Genomic DNA, 21,492 nt, shown 5'->3' with positions numbered 1-21,492 from the left:
GAGAGAGAGAGAGACAGAAACAGAAAGAAGACAGAGACCACCCTTCCTGACTTCACTGGGTGTTGGGCCAGAAGGCTGAAGTTTTTATTTTCTGTAGCTTATCAATTGAGAAATTTACAAATAAGTTTATATATGTTGGTAAGTACATTGATCTCTGTTAAATATGCTACTTTTGTACCCATGGGTGATTTGAAAAGAACTGTCTTCTTAACGACTTTATTATATAATAGATTATGTTAAAATATATCTAAAGATTTACATTTTTATGAATGTTTGTTTTAGATGTTTGTTGAGTACTTCCTGTGTGTGAGGATTATACTGGAGCCTTTGCATGCATGGGTTCCCGAGCATCCCTAGAAACTAGTGCAGGAGGGACTTTGTTCATGGACAGCTCAGTAAGTGTTAAATCTCAGAGTTGAGATTTAAAGTCACATCTGCCTGTTTTACCCTAGAACCCATGTTTCTTCATGCCATTCGTACTTCACAGACTGGCAGATTTCATGAATCAATGACACACTGTTTTACTTAAGATGGGGGATTTACACAGGCCTGCCCCCTTTCATTTTGCTAAGGATATTAAAAATAGACCAAATCATTTTTAAAAGGTGACATGACATCCTGAACATAGTAAGGTACCCTCTTAGCATAGAGGGCAGCGCTTCAGGTGGGATAAACTTCTATGTGAGAGCTCACTGCGGGGATCTGTGTCCTGGTTCCCTGGCAGGGACCGTCCCATTCTACTCACCCTCCCAGCCACTTTTCCGTTAGTTAGGGAAGGTTGTAAAGTGAGGGTTGAGGCTGGTCATAAAATGAAGAACATAACAGATGTAGAAATGATCTTTGAAACTCAGAGACTAGGTTCTGTTTTGTAAGCATGGGACCGTTCTTCACTTGGTAGGCTCTGTCTGAACCTATATGCCAGCCTCTGGGGAGAATACCATGCGTGAGACCGCTTATTCCCACGTGGGTTTGGTTTTTTATTAGGAAGTACTGACCTGCTATCTGAACTGCTGAAGAGAATGTTAAAAGATCTTTGCAGTTTTCCTTATTTCATATCTTTTTCATGGAATAGTGAGTGGGAGAGTGAATATGTGGCATTGTATTTTTCTTAAAGACAGGAAATTCAGAAAAATTGTGGTTTTACTGGAGAAGTTGCAGAGACTCATTTTCCCCTTTCTGAGAGGCTCCTAAGTAGGTGCTTTTTCCTAGACCCCTCTCAGCACATTAGCAAGTGCAGCTCAGTGCGGGACTTGCCTGGCTCACGCAGCTTTGGCAGACAGCAGAAGGCAGTTAGAGCTGACTCACACACCTTACCTGCAGGCGGGTTACTTAGGGAGCTCCAACACTGTACTTTTTTAACTATCAGTTGACCCTTCTGGGGCTTATTGAAATTTTCAATCAGGGGGTTGCTTTCCTTCTTTTAGAATCTTTTATAGAAAAAAAAAAAAGTCAAGTGTCTCCTGGGCTGTGGCTATTTACCAAATGTGGCCAAAGCCCTAAGAAATGGAACAAAAAGAAAAAAAACATATTGGAGAGTTCTGAAAATCATGTTTTGGGAGTAAAAGAGGAAGAGCATCTTAACTGTTGGTATCTGCGTAAGAATTCTATTTTAGAGACTAGTTTTACTTGTGCAGTAACTGAGTGAAGACACAGGCCCGCCCAGTGCCTCCTGCATGCTCTCAGAGCCCCATTCTGTGTTTTATTATTAGGTACCTATAGTAGTTTCCAGTGGCTGCTTTCACAGATCCCACAAACTAGGAAGCTTAAAACAACAGAGTTGATTCTCTCATCGTTCTGGAGAACTGAAGTCCCCCTCTGGAGGCTGTAGGGTGGGCTCTTTCCTGCCCCTGACAGCTCTGGCAGCTCCAGGCATAGCTTGGTATGTGGCAGCCTCACCCTAGTCGCTGCCTCCACCTTCTCCCTTCCCTGCATGTCTCTCAGAACACCCTGTCCCTGCTCTTCTGGGGATACGAGTGATCATACTTGGGACCCACTGGATTGTCAAGGGTAGTCTCCTCTGTTTGAAGTTGACTGGACTGTAGTTACTGATCATGTCTGCAAAATGCCTTCAAGTAGCGTGTTGATGTGTGAGTGACTAACTGGGGACATGACAATAGTCTGCACCTACATCTGACCACCGCTGCTCACCCCTCGTCACCTTGGCGCTCACCCACATGCCGTAAACTCTACTTAATCTCCACACAAGGAGAGCAGTAAAATCAAACTTCATCACGTTAGGAAACTGCTATGGACAAATGAAAACCGGAAGGGGACGCAGACGTTCTTGGTTGATATGCTCTTTTCCTTAGTAGCATATAACCCAAATCCTGTACATGTAACTAGTATTAGTACATCTTAACAGTACACGATGAGGGGATGAAAAAAGGAAGAGAATAAAGATGTCTGCTTAAAACAAGTACACATACAAAAAATAAGAAAGAGATACTTGTAACAATTACAGTCCGCGTGTCTGTAACCGGCCACCTGGTCATCACTGTTTTCATATAATCTCTTTCCACTACTCATTCCACATTCCCTTTGCTGTCAGCCAGCTGGTCCTGTTCTGTGCCTATAGGGTGACCTAACCTTTCACTCCTGCAGGGCTTGGGCCATTAGCCTCCCGGCTGAATTAGGCTGTTAGTTTTCTAGTGACTTTAATCACAGGGCATGATAGTACTGTGAGATGCCCTAAGGCAGGGGTCCCTGTGCTGGTCCATGGCCGTTAGGAACCAGGCCGCACGGCAGGAAGTGAGCAGAGGGCAAGGAAGTGAAGCTTCACCTGCATTTACAGCCCTTCCCCATTGCTTCATTCCTGCCTGGGCTCTGTCTCCGGTCAGATCAGCAGTTTCTCACAGAAGCACAAACCCGGCTGTGAACAGTGCAGGTGGGGGATCTAGGTCGTGTGGTCCTTATGGGAACATGATGTCTGATGATCTGAGGAGGAGCTGAGGAGGTGATGCTAGTGATGGGGACATAGCGAAGTCCAGTTTACAATCGCAGAGAGGTTTGACTGCACAGACAACATGATCAACTGCTTGCAGACTCATATCAAAACCCGTCAGTGAGTGACAAGTGACAGTTAAGCTGCATCTGGTGGCAGACTTTAAGTCAGAATCTGCACCACCCACCCAGGGTCGTGGAAAAATCGTCTTCCAAGAAACGTGTCCCTTTTGCTAAAGATGTTGCGAACCGCCACCCGCAGGGGTCTCCCCGCGTTCCAGACATACTCTCCCTCACTGTCTTTGTGTAGCTGAGGAGCAAATGTCCAGGTGGTCAGTTAGGACAAGGGTCTAAAGCAGAGCTAATGACTGAGTCTGTTCACTTACTGGGACAGGGCCAGCAATAGACAGGAAGTGGTGCTGACTCCCCAGGGTGACATTTCCTGTGCAGAATGGTTCTGGGTGAGGGTCAACTGGAGGAGCTCAGGAGAGGGACTCATGTCACTGCCAAGGCAGCCCAAACAGAAGCCTCCTGCCCCTAGGGACCTTTAGGCTGGGGAGGGATAAGAGTGGAAAGTATGGAGTGGAAGTAGAGAAAAGTACCTCATCCTGGGTCTCCCGTAAAAAGGCTGCTTCATGGAGTCTTCTGGGCTTGTTATGGAGATACATATGTGAGCATGGCTAACCCCAGGAGGCGAGCCTGAATCCTCAACTGAAACTCCTTCCAGAAGACGGCACCAACCCTGGCGCGGGGGAGGTTTTACCCCAGGAGGCCCGCCTGTGTACTAAGGTTTTATCCCGTGAGATTTCCAGGCAGAGCTCTGTACCTGCCTGCCAGCTGTCATGCAAAGGATTCGGGCCTGGAGCAGGACTCCTCATTGTAGCCCAGCTTCCTCATGGCCATAGGCCAGACCACCCCGGCCAGTACAGTGACTCCTTTCTCTACCTGTTGATTTAGAGGCACGAGGAGTCCAAAGCGGCTGGGTGGCAGTCTTCACTTCCAGGCCGGCAGAGTCATTGTGTCTTCTGGTGGAAACATTCCTGCCTCTGAAACCAAGACTTCTGGACCAGGTCCAGCAGGGCAGAGGTTGTGGGGCGGATGCGAACATTCCTGGTGCAGCTCTCTGGGGCAGCGGTGCACAGAGCCACTCCTGCCCCATGTCCTAGGCCCATGAACCCTGGCTCTCCAGTAGCACCACTCACGGGATGCCGACTTAGGGCAGACACAGCCCCCCGAGGACATTGCCCAGCCCTGAGGTAGCACTCCAGGAGTGGCCACGTCCTGGAGTGCCTGTTTTCTGTTTCGTCAAGCCAGCTGTCTCAGGATGATGGGGACATGGTTTGACCAGTAAGTTCCGTGGCCATGGGTCCCTTGCCACTCCTCACTGACTGTGAGGTAATTGATTTCATCAGAAGCAGTGTCCTGGGAAATATCAGGGTGGTGATTACATTTATGGTCCACGTGGGTAATACAGGATAAACCCCTCCTCTCAGGATCTTTGTTTCTTCTTTTTTCTTTTTGAGAGGTTTTTTCTATAAGGCGCGTGCACTCGCCGGAAAGACAGAGAGAAACAGAGATAGAAAGCGAGAAATCACCCCCCACGGGGGATGGCCATGCCGTAATCCCTTCTCCTCCATTCTCTCGGGATCTTGGGCACACATGCACACGCACCCGGCGTGAGTTTAAGCCACCGGGTCTGGGACTTGAACCGCAGTGGGCTACATGGGAGTCCAGCAACATAGCCATCATGCTAACTGCTGGTCTCTCAAGATCTTTAATTTTAAACCTTATCATTTCCCATATAAGGAAATATATATGGGTCCAAGGGATTTGATGTGAATACCTTCTGGGGGCTATTGTTCTGAGCTGTGGTAGTATCCGGGTAGAATCTGACTGTTATTTACAAACTGTTGAGAAGCAGTAAAATTGAGAGCTGACCAAGGAGTGGGGGTCGAATGATGTGGAAGCAGAGGTATACTAATTTGACTTGACAGCTCAGGTACTGATTCGCTGTGTTAAACTTTGGCAAGTTAGCTAACTTCTGAGCCCTCTTTTCTTCTCTAAAATGAAGGTAATAAAAATAATAATTTACCTTAGGAAAATTGCGAGGTTAAATGGTTTAGTAAATGGAAAGTGATTAGGATGGCTCCTGGCACACGGTTGGCCTGCACAGATGCTGACGCGCAGCTGGATCAGGGAAATGCTGTGTCCACGAGGCAGTGGGAGGCGGTACTCGGTAGACACGCTGGCGGCGCTGCGCTCCTGAGAGTGGCTCCAGTTCTGCCACGTGAGGGAACACTGGGCAGACACAGGAAAACAGGGCTGTCTGTGTGGGGGAAGACCTGGGGGGACTGAGAGGGCTCAGCAGGTATTTGTACATATTGGTTTCATTTTTGAATGCTGAACAGGTTGAAAAAGACTCCTGAAGTAGGTCCAAGAGATGAAAGTTTATAAAAAGAGGACACATCTATACTTGTCATGATTACAAATCAAGCTTCTAAAAATCCCCAGATAGTGAAATTGTGGGTTTTTTTGTTTTTTTTTACTTCTGTCTGTTCCCATGACTCATGACTCCATGCTGTTCCTTGGTCTGTGGTGACTTTTGTCCTGAGCGGGGTCCAGCTTTTCGTCTGCTCTTTCTCATCATTCTTCTACTTCACTTCGTTGCTTTCTTTATTGTACTTTTAATCATAGGAGTCTGCTCTTTTTCATCATTCTTCTACTTCCACATAGTTGCTTTCTTTATTGTACTTTTAATCATAGGTAGATTTATTTTATTTAGACTTGATGATTAGATCATTTGATAAGAACAACTCCACTTTAGGAAAGTATACTTAATTTGAAATACAGTCCTTTAATTAAAATTTGTTATTAAATTGACATAGGAATTGAGTTTATAATGACTTAAAACATGTGCTTCTGCAGACGTAAGAAGTCAGGTGGTTTTATTTCTTCACTGGCTGTGTTAACCCTTCAGTATCAAATGGTTCTTGCTGCCTCCCCACCCACCACCCCCCTGACGTTTTGCTACCCGACACTGTTTCGCGATGCTTTATGAAGCTCCTTAGTGACAAACCGTGCAGTGGAACATGGGCCCGAGGGTTCGCACCTTACTTCTGTGTAAGCCTCATATTTCTGAGAGCATTTTCATGGTTTATGGAAGCTCATGGAAGCCCTGGGAAGTGGACGGGCCAGTGCAGGTAGTGTTGCTTACCTCCGTCTGGCCTTACTGTTTACCTATTTCAGTAAAAAGTAAGGGACGGCGTTTAGGCTTCTAGCATCTAGCATGTTGTTGGTGTTAAAAATACTGAACGTTCACGTGAATGTACGGCTGGATGCAGAGAAGAAAAACCATGAAAACCACATCTGGCAGTTTTCCTGTGCCAGAACCAGAGTCCATGTCCTCAGACTTCTGGCCTAACGTTCCTCTCAGAGTGGCTGACTAATTCCTATTCTCTGTTTAAATATGAGAGTAGTTATGGGCTATTCAAATCCTTTTGGCCAAACAGAATAAATAAATCCTCAGTGTAAGTAGAATTCAGCACTTTCATTTATCAGAATAATCAAAGCAACATTCTCAAGTCTGAAAAAAGTCTCAGAAGCACATCATGAGAAACTGTTTTCCTTATTCTGTTTTTCATGAGATTTTTCTTTTCTCTTTTTCTCTCTTTCTTTCTTTCTTTTTTTTGAGAGGTTTTTTGAGAGGTTCTTTCTGCTTGCAAGAAAGAGAGAGACAGAAAGTGAGAAATCACCCCCCAGGAGGGATGGCCACGCCATAGTCCCTTCTCTACCATTCTTCTCTTAGGATCTTGTGCACGCACGCACACATGCCTGGCGTGAATTTAAGCCACCGGGTCCAGGACTTGAACCACAGTTGACTACATGGGAGTCCAACAACATAGCCATTATTCCAATTGCTGGTCCCAATAAAATAGTTGACAAGTTTTCTTTAGCTCAACTTTCTGTCAATGGTGTGACCTAAAAAGGAAAATTAACATTTATTTTTATCACCTATTTTTCTGACTTAATGTGCTAAAAATTGTATAATTTAACAAGTCCAAAAATTGAACTTGCCACTTCTTTCTCATTAGGTAGTTATGCAACACACATATGTAGCTACCCAAGCTTGACAACTGGGACTCTATTCTCATTAACTCATGCCCTGCCACATTTAGTCAGTAAGTCCTGCTGGTTCTGCCTTAACTATTTCTCAAATACATCCCCACTTTCTCTATATGGACATTGTATTTCCCTAAAATTAATTGTCCTTAGTAAGGACAGATCGATGTTTCAAAATGTCATAGTGAACTTACTTGAACCATAGTACAAGACATTCTGGAATCTGACCCTTTGCTGCTTGACAAGTACCAGCCTCATTTCTACCTCTTCATTCATATATTTTTAGGTTTTTGCCATAGGGTGCCTATGCTTGCTAGAGGGAGAAAGAGAGAGATAGAGAGATAGAGAGACAGAGACAGAGAGAGGACCCCCCTCCCAGGGGGAGATGGCCATACCACAGTCCTTTCTCCATTCTCCTCTTGGGATTTTGGGCACGCATGCACATGAGCCTGGCATGGTTTTCAAGTTGCCGCATCTGGAACCTGAACCGTGGTCGACCATGGGGGAGTCCCGCACCTTAACCACGACTCCACCTGCCGGCCCCTCTGCCTCGTGATTAAGCTCCAGCAGTACCGACTCCTGGTCATTCCACACATACTGCATGCTCTTCTGCCATCCATGTCTTCTCACGCTGCGATCCCATCTGAAAATGGGATTGGCTTTTACTGCATTTCCATAAAGACTCAGCTCAGACATCATTTCTAGAAGACATGTCTGACCCATTTCTCCCCACACCTGTCTCCTGACAGTCCTAGGTTTAGTAATCAAACATCAATTGATTTAAGTATCCAGTACATCCTATGGGGCAGTCATCGAAGGATGCTCGGGATACATTAAGGAATAAAACAAAATATGTATTGCCCCTGTGGTTCTTACATTCTAGTTCGAGAAACAGACAAAAAGGAAATAAAAAATAAATGATGTAGGTTATTAGAAAGTTATAGAGTGTTCATGGGAAAAGTGCTTAAGAAGAACTGAGTGAGGAGGATCAGTTGACTACATGGGAGTCCAACAACATAGCCATTATTCCAATTGCTGGTCCCAATAAAATAGTTGACAAGTTTTCTTTAGCTCAACTTTCTGTCAATGGTGTGACCTAAAAAGGAAAATTAACATTTATTTTTATCACCTATTTTTCTGACTTAATGTGCTAAAAATTGTATAATTTAACAAGTCCAAAAATTGAACTTGCCACTTCTTTCTCATTAGGTAGTTATGCAACACACATATGTAGCTACCCAAGCTTGACAACTGGGACTCTATTCTCATTAACTCATGCCCTGCCACATTTAGTCAGTAAGTCCTGCTGGTTCTGCCTTAACTATTTCTCAAATACATCCCCACTTTCTCTATATGGACATTGTATTTCCCTAAAATTAATTGTCCTTAGTAAGGACAGATCGATGTTTCAAAATGTCATAGTGAACTTACTTGAACCATAGTACAAGACATTCTGGAATCTGACCCTTTGCTGCTTGACAAGTACCAGCCTCATTTCTACCTCTTCATTCATATATTTTTAGGTTTTTGCCATAGGGTGCCTATGCTTGCTAGAGGGAGAAAGAGAGAGATAGAGAGATAGAGAGACAGAGACAGAGAGAGGACCCCCCTCCCAGGGGGAGATGGCCATACCACAGTCCTTTCTCCATTCTCCTCTTGGGATTTTGGGCACGCATGCACATGAGCCTGGCATGGTTTTCAAGTTGCCGCATCTGGAACCTGAACCGTGGTCGACCATGGGGGAGTCCAGCACCTTAACCACGACTCCACCTGCCGGCCCCTCTGCCTCGTGATTAAGCTCCATCAGTACCGACTCCTGGTCATTCCACACATACTGCATGCTCTTCTGCCATCCATGTCTTCTCACGCTGCGATCCCATCTGAAAATGGGATTGGCTTTTACTGCATTTCCATAAAGACTCAGCTCAGACATCATTTCTAGAAGACATGTCTGACCCATTTCTCCCCACACCTGTCTCCTGACAGTCCTAGGTTTAGTAATCAAACATCAATTGATTTAAGTATCCAGTACATCCTATGGGGCAGTCATCGAAGGATGCTCGGGATACATTAAGGAATAAAACAAAATATGTATTGCCCCTGTGGTTCTTACATTCTAGTTCGAGAAACAGACAAAAAGGAAATAAAAAATAAATGATGTAGGTTATTAGAAAGTTATAGAGTGTTCATGGGAAAAGTGCTTAAGAAGAACTGAGTGAGGAGGATCTGGGCTTGGGTCACTGAGAGCTGAGAGGTGGCAGTATTAAGTACTATGTAGTCCTCATCAAGAAGGTGACTTCTAAACAATGACTTGAGAGAGGTGAAGGATTTTGTTCACGTAGATGCCTAAGAAGAGCAGAACTGCAGGCCGAGGTGACGGCACGGGTCAAGGCTCCAGTAACGGGCACTTGGTTCATTGAAGGAGGGCAGGGCAGTCCTGAGCTGCAGGTCATGCAGAGCCGTGGCTTTTACTGCGTGAGTGGGGGGGGGTCGGAAGGTTTGGACAGAGGAGCGACATCTCACTTAGGTTTTGACAGGGTGCCCTGCTGTGACTGGACTGTAGATGGATGCAGTTAGGAGGCTTTTTGCAAAATCCAGATGAAAAAGAATGATGGTCTGAATGAGGATATTGATGTTGGGGACTTGAAATGAGATCAGATTTTGAATACTGTTTGATGTTTGAGAAAACAGAATCGCCTAATGGTTTGGATGTGCGATCTCTGATAGGAGTCAAGGACGGCTGAGGAATCCTGTCCTCCTTATTCTCCTTCATTCCGTGCATCTAACCAGTCGTCCCACCAGGTCAGTCTGCGGTTGATTATCACTTTTTTCACCTCTGCTGGTTCCCAGCTACGGTAGCTGATGACCGAATGAGTAATCCCTGTTCTTCCTGGGGGAGTAAAAACCATTCTGAAACACACATCTGTTTATTTCATTCTTGAGGTTAACCCTCAGTCTGTTGCCAGTCACATACAGATACAATTCTGAAGTGCTGGCTTAGTGGTTAAGGTACTGGACTCCCACGTGCCTGATCACAGTTCCAGTCTCAGACTTGGCAGCTTGAAAATCACACCAGGCACGTGCGTGTGCATGCCCAAAGTCCTGAGAAGAGAATGGAGGAAACGGGGATGCATCATGGCTTTTCCCACTGGGGGTAATTTCTCACTTTCCCTCCCACTGCCTCTCTCTGGTGAGTGCACTTGGCCTATGGCAAAATCCTTCAAGTTTCTGAAGTCCTTGGCATGGCATGCAATGTCCTTCAGCTGCACTGTACCTACTCTGAGAGCCTTGCCTCCCACCCCTCTGCATACCCTGACCATCTATAACTTACGGAGTTTCTAGGGTGACTCTCCGTCCACTTCCTTCTGTCTGAGACACCCCTTCTTGCTCGTCTGTTAGTCGATTACAAGGCTGAATTTGGTGTCTGACTGTCCACAGTATTTCTCACCGAGTATGGTGATTTCCTCGTTTTCCGATAGGCCTCACGTGGCTGTCCCATCTGGACTTGTTCTTGCACTGTCTTGAGGCTCCCTGTGGTCCGTCTCTGACAGCACTTGGCTCCTTAAGAGCAGGATCAATGCAGTATTCTATCACCTTCTAGCAGAGGCCCAATACATGGGGGGGGTCCTCAAAACATTCCCGGAAAATGAGTGTTATGAGAAAATCGTGCGTAGAGTGAAAAAATGTTTTTCATATCGAAATGAACTTGTACTTTAATTTCATTTTTGAAATTCCCCTTCTACATGTTTCACTTTCAGACAATTGGGAAGGCATAAATGGGTAGAAATCAATTGAAGACAGTGACTTATATTATGGATACGAGAACAAAACTAGAAAAATTCCGTGTGGTGGTCAAATGGACAAACATTTGGTAGGACAGAGTGGAGGGGATGTTAAGATTTCAGGGAGGTGTTTGGGAGGGAGGTGTTTGGGAGGGAGGTGTTTGGGGGCGAGGTGGGTGGCAGAACGTGAAGGGTGTTTGGAGCCAGATCACGGAAGTGCTTCCATACAGACTGAGCAGTGGATCAAACACTTTTTAAAACTTGGACATCTGAAACAGATTGTTGTCCTTCTGATTGGAAGGCACTCTGCTCCAAGCTCACTGCTCCATCGGGCTGTGCCACGTGCTGAGGAGGATCTGCAAGCGGCCTCGCACTGCTGGCTTCTTGCAGGAAGCGGAGGGAGCCAGGTGAAGAAAGCAGCGGCTGCGGTGGTGCGCGGGTGGCTCAGCTGGCTGTACCTGGGGACACGTGCGCACCTGCGCCGCCCCGCAGCGCCCAGAGCGCGGCCCCAGGTGTGCGGTGCCCGCCCCCGCCAGTGTGAAAGGACAGGTGGAGCTGACCAGGGTGGGGCGGGGGGGGGGTTCAGTTGCTTCTTGGCCCCTCATTGGCCCCTCATCTAGCTGTGCCTAGTCGAGGCCGGTCCTCCTATCTGTGGGACCGCTCTGCTGCACCTGGACTCCTCTTCCAGGCTGCCCGCGCGGAGGGCTGCGTTTCTGGCGGAGGTGACCTCACCAGAAGCACCTCGTGCCCAACTGCCCCACGAGGCCCAGGCGAGGCCGAGCGGGGAAGCGCGGTGGGCAGTTGGGCGGCTGCGGGGCCCGCCTGCTCAGCCGTGAAGCGGGTGTGGCCATAGCAGGTGGCTCGCATAGAGGAGCCGGGACAGGCCGCTGGGCCCGATGAGTACCTCAGGTGACACCTGCCTGCTCAGGCCCTGCCCTCATCCTCGCGGCCAGGCTGCGGGCTGGAACCCCTGGGGGCCCCAGGGCCGCGGCCCAGCCTCCAGGGCCATGCACCGGGCAGCTCCCCCGGGGCAGGCCTCGGAGACGCTGCCCGCGTGGCGAGGAGAGGCCGTGCGGCCTGGTGGGGGCTGCCCTGCACCGGTCTTACGGTCCTCCTGTCCGGGGGGCGCAGGGTGCGACCCCCCAGCCCAGCCTTCCCGCACAGCCCTCGCGGGGACGTTCTGGGAGCGCGCTGAAAGGGGGGATGGGTTGAGGTCAGGCCGCTGTGTTGCCATTGGTTGCAAGTGAGAGAAGCCCAGCCTCAGGTGCCCAAGTGAGCAAACAAAATAACAGAAAAGGGGAGGCTGAGGCGGGGCAGCTCCGGGGTGGCCGGTCAGCTGGCACTGAGGAGCCCTGTCTGCCCCTCCTGCTCTGCTGTTGGCCTTTTTTCCCTCTTATTTTTGAGAAGTTTTTGCTTTAGGGCATGTGCCTTTGCCAAAAAGAGAGAAACAGACAGAAAGCGAGAAATCAGCCCCAGGGGATGGCCACACTGCAATCCCTTCTCCTCCATTCTCCTCTCGGGATCCTGGGCACACACGCACACGCGCCTGGCGTGAGTTTAAGCCACCGGGTCTGGGTCAGCTGCTTGGGAGTCCAGCCACATAGCCATTGCCAACTGCTGGTCCCTCTGCTGTGGGCTTTGATCTGATGATGGCAAGACAGGGACGTTGGCTGTAGGCCTGGAGCACACACTGGAAGAGTGGCTGCTTCTGTGTGGTGCTAACAGGTGACTAGCAGGGAAGAGAGTATTTTCACCTGACCATTTACTCTGATCGGAGATGGCGCTCAGGCAAGGCTGCTGCAGGGCGAGTGGAAGGGCCAGAGGATGCAGGAATACCGTGGGGGTAGCAGGACCGAGCTGCCTTTAGGGAGGATGTTAGCTTGGGTGATAGGAGGGGTGGTTTCACTTGAACAGGTGGGTACAGAGGAGTGACTTACTGCCGGGAAGGTGGTGATCTCGTGGATGATCTGAGAGTTGTTTTGTCTAGAAGCTAGCTAGCTATGGATAGAGAAGTCACCCACAGTTACCGGTGATGACATGGAGGCAGAGGCGACTGGAGGAAGAGAGTGTAGAATGCGAATAGGAGAGAGCACGTCAAAACTTTTAACTCATGAGTAGAGGACCCTAAGCCAGCAAACGAAATTCAGGAAGGCCACACAGATAGATGGGGGGCAAACTAGTACTTTGCAGCTCTAAGTTTTACTCTGTCAATGAAAATTATCCCTCAACTAAAACTTGTTTTCTTCAGACATTGAATTTTCTGTTCCCAATTCCTAGTCAATGCACCTGTCTCTACATACATATGCACACACACCTTTACCAGCAGAGTTTTACTGTGCTAACAAAGGTTATGGTATTTTGTAACAGACCCGTCGTGTGTTGTTTAAGGTACTGGACTCCCACATGGCTGACGCCCGTCGTGTGTTGTTTAAGGTACTGAACTCCCACATGGCTGACCATGGTTCGAGTCCCAGACCTGGCGGCTTGCTTTCTCTCTCTCTCTCTCTGGGTGTCTCTCCCTGGTCAAACTGAAGAACAATAATAATAACAAATAAAAGAAATAATTCTTTGAACAAGTTTATGCTATTTCATACTGAACGGGTTAGTTGTGACTGCTTTTAAGGATTTCTCAAAAGTTCTCCTTGGCTGACTTCCATTTTATTTTTGATAGAATGGTTGGTCTATATATTTATTTTAGGTAAATTGATTGTTGTTTAATTCACCTGCCTCTTTGCGATGTTATGTAGGAGAAATTTTCAAGGAAGTAAGGTTGGCTAGTAATAGATGATTTTTCTGAGACTGAGGACGATGCAGCGTACACAATCATACGACCGAGATCATACTTAGTAACTTGCAGATGTTTGGGTTGTGTTCCACCACGTAGTCTCAGTGCGTTGCTGGGGCTTAGGACCATGGTACCAGGATGCTGAGGGCATGGGTTGGAATTAAGGACATTCGCGTTAGTACTCCTGACTTCCATCGAAGACAAAACAAGAAGGGCGACGAGTTGCCGGGTGTGAAGGGAGTCTTGTGGCTGTTCCGGGTTGGTGGCTGAGCGTAGTAGAGACCCATTAGAAGACGCCAGAGGGTTTGGAGACCTGAGACCTGGAAGGAGAATTGCCAAGTGAGAGAAGCAGGGAGGGACAGAGAGCCAAGAAAGTGAGTGGCTGGGCTGAGAGCAGACAGGGAGGGGCTGGAAGTTCAGAGAAATGTGAGGAGGACTGGCGGTCCTCTGAGGAAGAAGAGGCCATGACCTGGGCCAGGGAGATGACCGTGGGCCTGGGTGCTCGGGAAGGGAGCGGCCAGCGCAGCTGCCGGGGCCGAGTGGGCATCTGGGGAGGAACGCGTCGGCCTGGCCACATTTCCTCTAACCAGCTGGACCTGCCCGGCCGGCCTGAGGTGCTTGGCTCTCCCTGGTGCCAGGCTTGGCGAGGAGCTCTGCCTGCTCCCTGAGATGTCATTGCTGCGGCCGCAGAGGTGTGCAGACCCCAGGGAGGCGGAACTCCTCGTGCTGTAGAGAAGCCGGCGTGTGGAGCTGAGGCCGACGGCCAGACTCAGTAGTGAAGGCAGACGGGTTATGAGGATTGGGCAGTGTGGTCACAGGGGAGCTCTGTCTTGGGAGGCAGAGAATAGTTTTCTTGACTTATTCATAATTTATAGCTGCATGACTTGTATCTTATACAGAAGAATTTTAGGGTGCAAATTAATTGTATTTGCCCTGGGCTTCCGGGTAAGCTTTCAGGAATAGTATGCACTATCAGGCAGGTTTAATATAACATCAGAACTCCACTGCCTTATTAGCCGTGTAACACGATGACGGCGTAGTTGTGCAGAACAGTACTGGAGGCGTTGTAAATCCTGGGGTAAATGCATTGCCGTTAATAAAGAGCTATTTCATGTGTGGTCCAACTTAAGGCTAGTAAGGACAAATCTTTTATTTTTGTCATTCAAAATGCATTTATTACATTGGCATAATCAGCTTTCAGTTAGCAAATATGAAGGAAATTCTGTAAGTATTTAAGTTTTTTCAGATGATTTTTAAATTGAAAGATGAATGAATGAATGAATGAATTTATTTTTAGTTAATTTTGGGGCCTAGCTATGGTGGAATAGGCAAAAGGGTGCTACTGCCAATGCTGGGGCCACATGGGGGCCCTGGTTTGGTTCCTTGGTCACCCTGAACACACCAGGCATGCCCGAAATCCTGGCTGGCTAGTAGGATGGGGGAGGGAATCATGGCCTCTTGGGGTCTCTGTCTCTGTCTCTCAGGAAAGAAATATGAGTGGTCTCAACAAGTGTGCAGAAAATGTGTATGAAGATGCGTGATTGCAAACAGTTTTTTGTACCAGAATAATTCTTACATTAATTTTCCCATGAATATTTTGAAGTCAGTTTCAAGTATATTTGTAACTAAATACATTTGAAAAATTAATATTGGGATCAAGTTTTTTGTTGTTGATTTTGATTTATTCCTTCTGAGAGAGAGACAGAAAGACAGAGACAGAGTTGGAGACAGGGAGACAGGCGTGCCAAGGTGCTCTTTCTGCAGCGCTGCGCCCCTGGTCCCAGCCCGTGTGGATCAGGTATGCCTGTCATGCACAAGAAAGGAAGTCTTGGGCCACGAACCTGGGCTTCCTGCACGGCTCCAGGATCGCGGAGCACTGAGTTACTGCTGGCCACCGCAGCGGGACTCATTAGTGTTCATGAGAGAGTTTTTCTTTTCAAGACAGGTTTGAAATCATCCTGGTTTGAGTGGTGTGACTGTGAGCCCCACCCCCTTGAATGTGTTTAGACCTGTGAATAGGCCAGTGTTTAAAAGCACTCTCTGGCTTATTTCCACACCCAAGCAGTTTTTTATGGAGCTAATGTAAGACCTAACACCTACATTTTCTAACATTGCTTTCTCTTTACCTCCTCTAATTTGAATGTAACAGGATCACTGTTCTAGAACTGTAACCCTGGCATTCGTTGGCATTGGTAGACAAAGTGCTTGTCATATGTAGCTGGAACACCCTTTTTGAAAAAGCTGACTTTCTCTTAAGATTCCATTGGGGGCAGAGACTATGATTATAATTAATGTAAAGTATTGGCTGGTTTGTTTTGTTAATAAGTTGCTAAAACCTGTTTAGCTCCATCTGTACCCTACACCCCCAGGGTTGCATAGACCTCCCTTCCTTTAGGCTGGGGCATTATGGTTGAAGTGCCAGACAGTACAGACTGATAAGATAAGGAGCACACGGTCCATTGCCTGGCCTGTGGTCCCTGCCGGGCCTGACGCACACAGTCCTCCCCTGATGTCAAAGGGCTGATAAGTAGCACCTTGGCTCCTTCCCAAATTCTGTGCTAGAGCAGGGGAAAAGGCTGTGAAAAAGGAGCTCTATGAAGTTCTCAAAAGAATGATTATTATTACTGCCTTCCCCGACTGTAGACTTACTAAGAATATGTTTAATTCATGATACGTGACATTCCGTGGTAAGGTCGTTGCCACTTGAAGGCTTCACATTTGGCATTATTTGGTGAGAAAATAAGTGTGTGAAATTTGATGGAAGTAGTAATTCAGCAGGTGCCACACAGAGAAATCGTTATATTCTGTCACTAGAATCTGCTGTTGACTCCTGTCTTAATAAATCTACAAGGAGAGAAGAAAAACCGAATATAAACTAGGGTCAGTGTAGCAGCACTTAGCACCTGATCAGCTGTTATCTTGCCATGTGTGTTGGCATTTACTCTGAACTACGGAGGAGCTTTAGTCATGAGATTAAACTGCTCAGGACTGGTGCATGTGCCAAACGTCTTCTCTTCATTGATTTTTAAAAAATCCAGACAAAGCATGCCCAGCAGCTAAGTTATCAGGGGAGTGATGAAGTCAGAGCGAGGCTTCATTCATAAGTGGGTCTGCTTACCTGTTTTAATGGCTCACCGTGAAATCCTAAAGAATGAAGAGAACTGTGAACCTGTGAGGTTTTTGGGTGCCTGGTTCAAAAGGGGAATCCAAAGTGCCTATGCAAAATGAAAACTCTAAAAATTCAAACAGCCTAGCACATTACATACCAAAAACTCTTAGTCACAGATTGTGAAATCAGCTTAGGGCAGAGAAATTTAGCATTTTGTATTATTATCTAAATTTTAAGTTGCAAAATACACATGAATCAAATGAAGTCAGCAAGGAGCATTGTTGACCACAAGGATAAGCATGTCTCACTGGTCAGAACGGAACCCTGAAGACTGGTGAAACGCGAATATTCAGAACGAAACAGCTCACAAGACTGGACACTCGGTGCCTAGATTTTTGTCAACAGGAAGACAAATGCCTTTGTGGAACTTAGAGATGTAGAAATGCACTGAATTCCTGAAGTACTCATTTAGAATGAAGGTATTTACTAAGGCCATTTTTATAACAAAATAGTGTGGTTTTGGTTGACTAATGCTTTGTCGACTAAGTATAAGCTGATTTTCTTATGCTTAAGTCTTAATGATAACATTTGCTGTATAGTATTTTAAGCACTTGTTTTTTTAGAGAGTTTTTGCCGTAGGGTACGTGAGCTTGCCAGAGACACAGAGAGAGGGGAAAATGTGAAATCACCCTCTGGGGGGATGGCCATGCTGTGATCCCTTCTCCTCCATTCTCCTTCTGGGATTTTGGGCATGCATGCACACGCACCTGGTGTGAGTTTCAAGCTGCCGAGTCTGGGACTTGAACTGCTGTTGGCCATGTGGGAGTCCAGCACCATAACCACGACACCACCTGCTGTCCCTATTTTAAGCACTTTTCATCTTTTATTTTTCTTTAGCTCTTGAGACATTCTTATAAGTTATAGCTATTTTTATTCTGTCCACTTTCCAGATGAGAAAATTAAGGCTCAGAAATGGTAAGCACTTTGTTCCAGCTGAATTCCTGAAGTACTCATTTAGAATGAAGGTATTTACTAAGGCCATTTTTATAACAAAATAGTGTGGTTTTGGTTGACTAATGCTTTGTCGACTAAGTATAAGCTGATTTTCTTATGCTTAAGTCTTAATGATAACATTTGCTGTATAGTATTTTAAGCACTTTTTTTTTTAGAGAGTTTTTGCCGTAGGGTACGTGAGCTTGCCAGAGACACAGAGAGAGGGAAAATGTGAAATCACCCTCTGGGGGGATGGCCATGCTGTGATCCTTTCTCCTCCATTCTCCTTCTGGGATTTTGGGCATGCATGCACACGCACCTGGTGTGAGTTTCAAGCTGCCGAGTCTGGGACTTGAACTGCTGTTGGCCATGTGGGAGTCCAGCACCATAACCACGACACCACCTGCTGTCCCTATTTTAAGCACTTTTCATCTTTTATTTTTCTTTAGCTCTTGAGACATTCTTATAAGTTATAGCTATTTTTATTCTGTCCACTTTCCAGATGAGAAAATTAAGGCTCAGAAATGGTAAGCACTTTGTTCCAGTAACTCAGTAAGGGGTGCATCATAGAACCCTGGAAGCCTGTCTTTAACAATTAAAATTCCGTGCCGTAGATCAAAGGATACCATAGTGAGCTGACTAGTAGTGTCATCTTTCTTTAGTTGCTAACTTACCATCAGGAAATGATTCATTATTGGAGAAGGAGTTAGAGTTTTAGTGCTTAAACAGGCAACATACGTGAAACTTTGGAGAAGTCGAAAGTGCTGTGTTTGGATTTAAATCTCCCTCTGAGAAAGATAAGCACAATTCCACGATTCTACTGTGCTTTGATACTTCTGTGCAGTAAGTTCATAGTAACCATATCCAAAATGTAGATGCTTATATTCCTATGTCGACCATTTCTTCATCACCAGGGAGAATGGACCTCATTAACTGGTAAGAAAGAATTAGCGGCTGTTGGTGGAGGGGCGAGGTATTTGATAGCAGCGAAGCACATTGAGCGCCATGTAATGGATGGGTGTAACGAGTCATCTGAAGGGGAACAGCTGTACCAGGAGTGGGTGAGTGGATACTCTTGAGGTCTGTGCAGTGGACTCCAGGATAGTGTGACTGTGCACTGTGAAGAAATAAACACAGACAGATCGACTGGCACTAAACACTGATGAATGGGAATTTTCGGAAAGCCACAATCAGTTCGCCTAGAAGGTGTGGTGTGATGCTTGCAGAGTGTCATGATGTGCTCACGTGGCTAAAGTCACAACTTAGAACTGTGTTCCCAAGAACAAGATGTGAGGGCTTGTGGTCTCGTGTCAGCCGTTCTGGCCTGACTTTCTACATTAGCCAGCACAGTGACACTGACTCTCAAGCATAGGAATGTGTTTAGTATCTCAGGCCGATGCCTAAGTGCTGTGTAATTCCTTGCTCACGTCTATTGGCAGGACTTGCGTTCCTAGGGTTCCCAACAGAATTTCATGGCATGTGCATTTCTAGTGTTTCCGTATTTATCAGCAAAGAGCTAGTAAAATAAAGCAACTTTTTGCTAAGTAGGTAAGGCAGAAGACAACAGTTCCTGGTAGCTTGCTTGCTGATAAACAGCTTGGATCATGTCCACTGCTTTCTGCTCTGGTGGATTCAGTGTAATATGAATGTGTCTTAGATGGGCTCCAAACAATAAAATGACTGGAAGTCATGAAAGCACCTTGAGATGATAATGGTTTTATTCATTTATTCACTTAACTCAGAAACATTGGTTGAATGCCTACATGTGACTGTGTAGTTCAACCTCATTATTTGTTGATTTTGTCTTTGTGAACTCACCTACTCACTCAAATCTATTTGTAATTCTAGAATCAATACTGGCTATATTTGCACTGTCATTTGTGAAAATGCCAATGTGCAAAGCAAGGTTAGGTACTGACTGTTGGATGAAGATGGCAGCAGGGCCTCACAGGACCCTAACCCTGTATCTCCCCTAGGAACAGTTGTTCAATATTTGCTGAGTCAGTGTTTGGGCAAACTTCACAGAACGTAACTACTGGTAATAGCAATAATCTGCTGTAATTACCGGGCTTTGGGGATAAGAAGATGAGTAAGATATGGTTTCTGTCCTTGAAGATTATGCTAATAGTGGAGATAGATTTTTAAATCTGTTTCAGAAATTGGTAAATGAACTGTCCTATGTAGCATTATGTCCTCCGACAGATGTTGAAGACTCTGTTGTGTTGAGATACCCTTTCATTAACTTTATGAAAGAAAATGGGCTTACTTCCATTTTTAAAAATTAAGCAATCTGTAACAAAGTTGGTTTTAGTCTTAGATGAACATGCTGGGGACGAGCAGGTTAGGTATAGTGGTTCAGGTGCCAGGCTCCCACATGGCCAACTGTGGTTTGAGTCCCAGACCCGATGGCTGGAAAATCATGCTGGGTGCTTGTGCATGCAAGCCCCAAATCCCAAGAGCAGATAGGAGGATAAAGGATTGTAGTGTGGTCACCCCCCTGAAGGATGATTTCTCACTTTCTCTCTCTATGTCTCTCTGTGTCTCTCCTTTGGCAAACACATGTGCCCTGTAGCAAAAACCTTAAAAAAAAAAAGAAAGAAAGAAAGAAAAAAGAATGTGTTGTTTTCCTGATATAGTATACCAAAATAACGTGAACTGTTAAATTCAAGTCTATGCTTTCGAAAGTATATGGGAAAATAATTTTTGTATGCACTACATTAATTCTTACTCAGGAATTCTGCCATTTATTCTAATTGTTTTTCCTAGTGAGTTCAGCTAAATTTAATTATGCATTAGGAACAGTGCAGTCTTATGTTTGTATGTTTTAGATATCACACCAGATTGGTAAGAATTATTTTTGCATACTAGTTTTTTCCCCATATCTTTTAAAAAAAATTTCTAGAGAATACTTAAGCTCACTTGGGGGGACATAGAAGAGACAAGAGAGGAGGAATCATCCCCCAGTGAGACATGATCATACTCAGTCCCCTTTCTTCATCTCTCATTTGGGGATTGGGGCATGAACACACATACACTTGTGTTTTGTGTTTAGTCTTTGAGAGACTTCTGCTATAGGACATGCGTGCTCACCAGAGAGAGAGAGACAGGGAGACAGAAAGTGAGAAGTCACCTGCTAGGGGGCATGGCCACACCTCAATTCCTTCTCCTCCCTTATTCTCTTAGGATTTGGGGCACACACACACACACACACACACACACACACACTCCTGACATGAATTTTAGCCACCAGGTCTGGAACTCAAACCACGGTTGACCACGTGGAAGTCCAGCACCTTAACCACCATGTCACCCACTGGCCTACTAGTTATTTTTTTTTGATGCAATTAATATTTATTCAGTTATTTAAAAGAGTCATCTACTTTTGTAAACTACTTTTCTAAACTGTGTTCTTCTGTGTGATTTCTGAAGTGTCTATTACTTTAAGTTTTTTAACTAGTATATTGGTATAGATTTTATTGAATATCTGGACATTCAACAACAGACAAAAGAAAAAAAAAGGTTGAAAACTATCCTTCCTTACTTTGCATACTGACCCTATGCTTAGGCAGCACTTCAGTGCTTCTGTTGGCTTTTTCAGCTCTGCCCTGGCCATCACTTCCTGCTCTCACAGAATCTGAACATCAGCCAGAGAGAAGAGCTTGACACGTAGGGTATTTTCGTATCTATTCTGAGCATCGGCTGCCCTGAGCATGCGTTATGACTTTGTAAATTCTCCGGTATATATTGGAACTTTTGACGCTTTT

The 21,492-nt window shown here is 45.9% G+C and overlaps 1 protein-coding gene across 5 annotated transcripts in view; it reads left to right on the top strand.

Moving 5' to 3' along the window:
* Positions 1-21,492, top strand: part of PDE10A (phosphodiesterase 10A) — a 303,105-nt gene that overhangs the window by 69,126 nt on the left and 212,487 nt on the right. The window contains exon 1 of one of the 5 annotated variants that reach the window (XM_006152258.3): positions 11,598-11,750. The exons of 3 other annotated variants lie outside the window; for them this stretch is intronic. In XM_006152258.3, the coding sequence (XP_006152320.1) occupies positions 11,738-11,750 (13 nt within the window). In that variant the 5' untranslated portion in view covers positions 11,598-11,737. Of the gene's footprint in view, positions 1-11,597; positions 11,751-21,492 lie in introns of those variants that run through there. One more of the 5 variants, XM_006152259.3, reaches the window with a different exon arrangement.

Source organism: Tupaia chinensis, unplaced genomic scaffold (genome assembly GCF_000334495.1).
Source record: "Tupaia chinensis unplaced genomic scaffold, TupChi_1.0 Scaffold000346_1, whole genome shotgun sequence".
Lineage (NCBI taxonomy): Eukaryota > Metazoa > Chordata > Mammalia > Scandentia > Tupaiidae > Tupaia > Tupaia belangeri.
The sequence above is the reverse complement of the archived record's forward strand: the minus strand, read 5'-3'. Positions and strand labels throughout refer to the sequence as shown.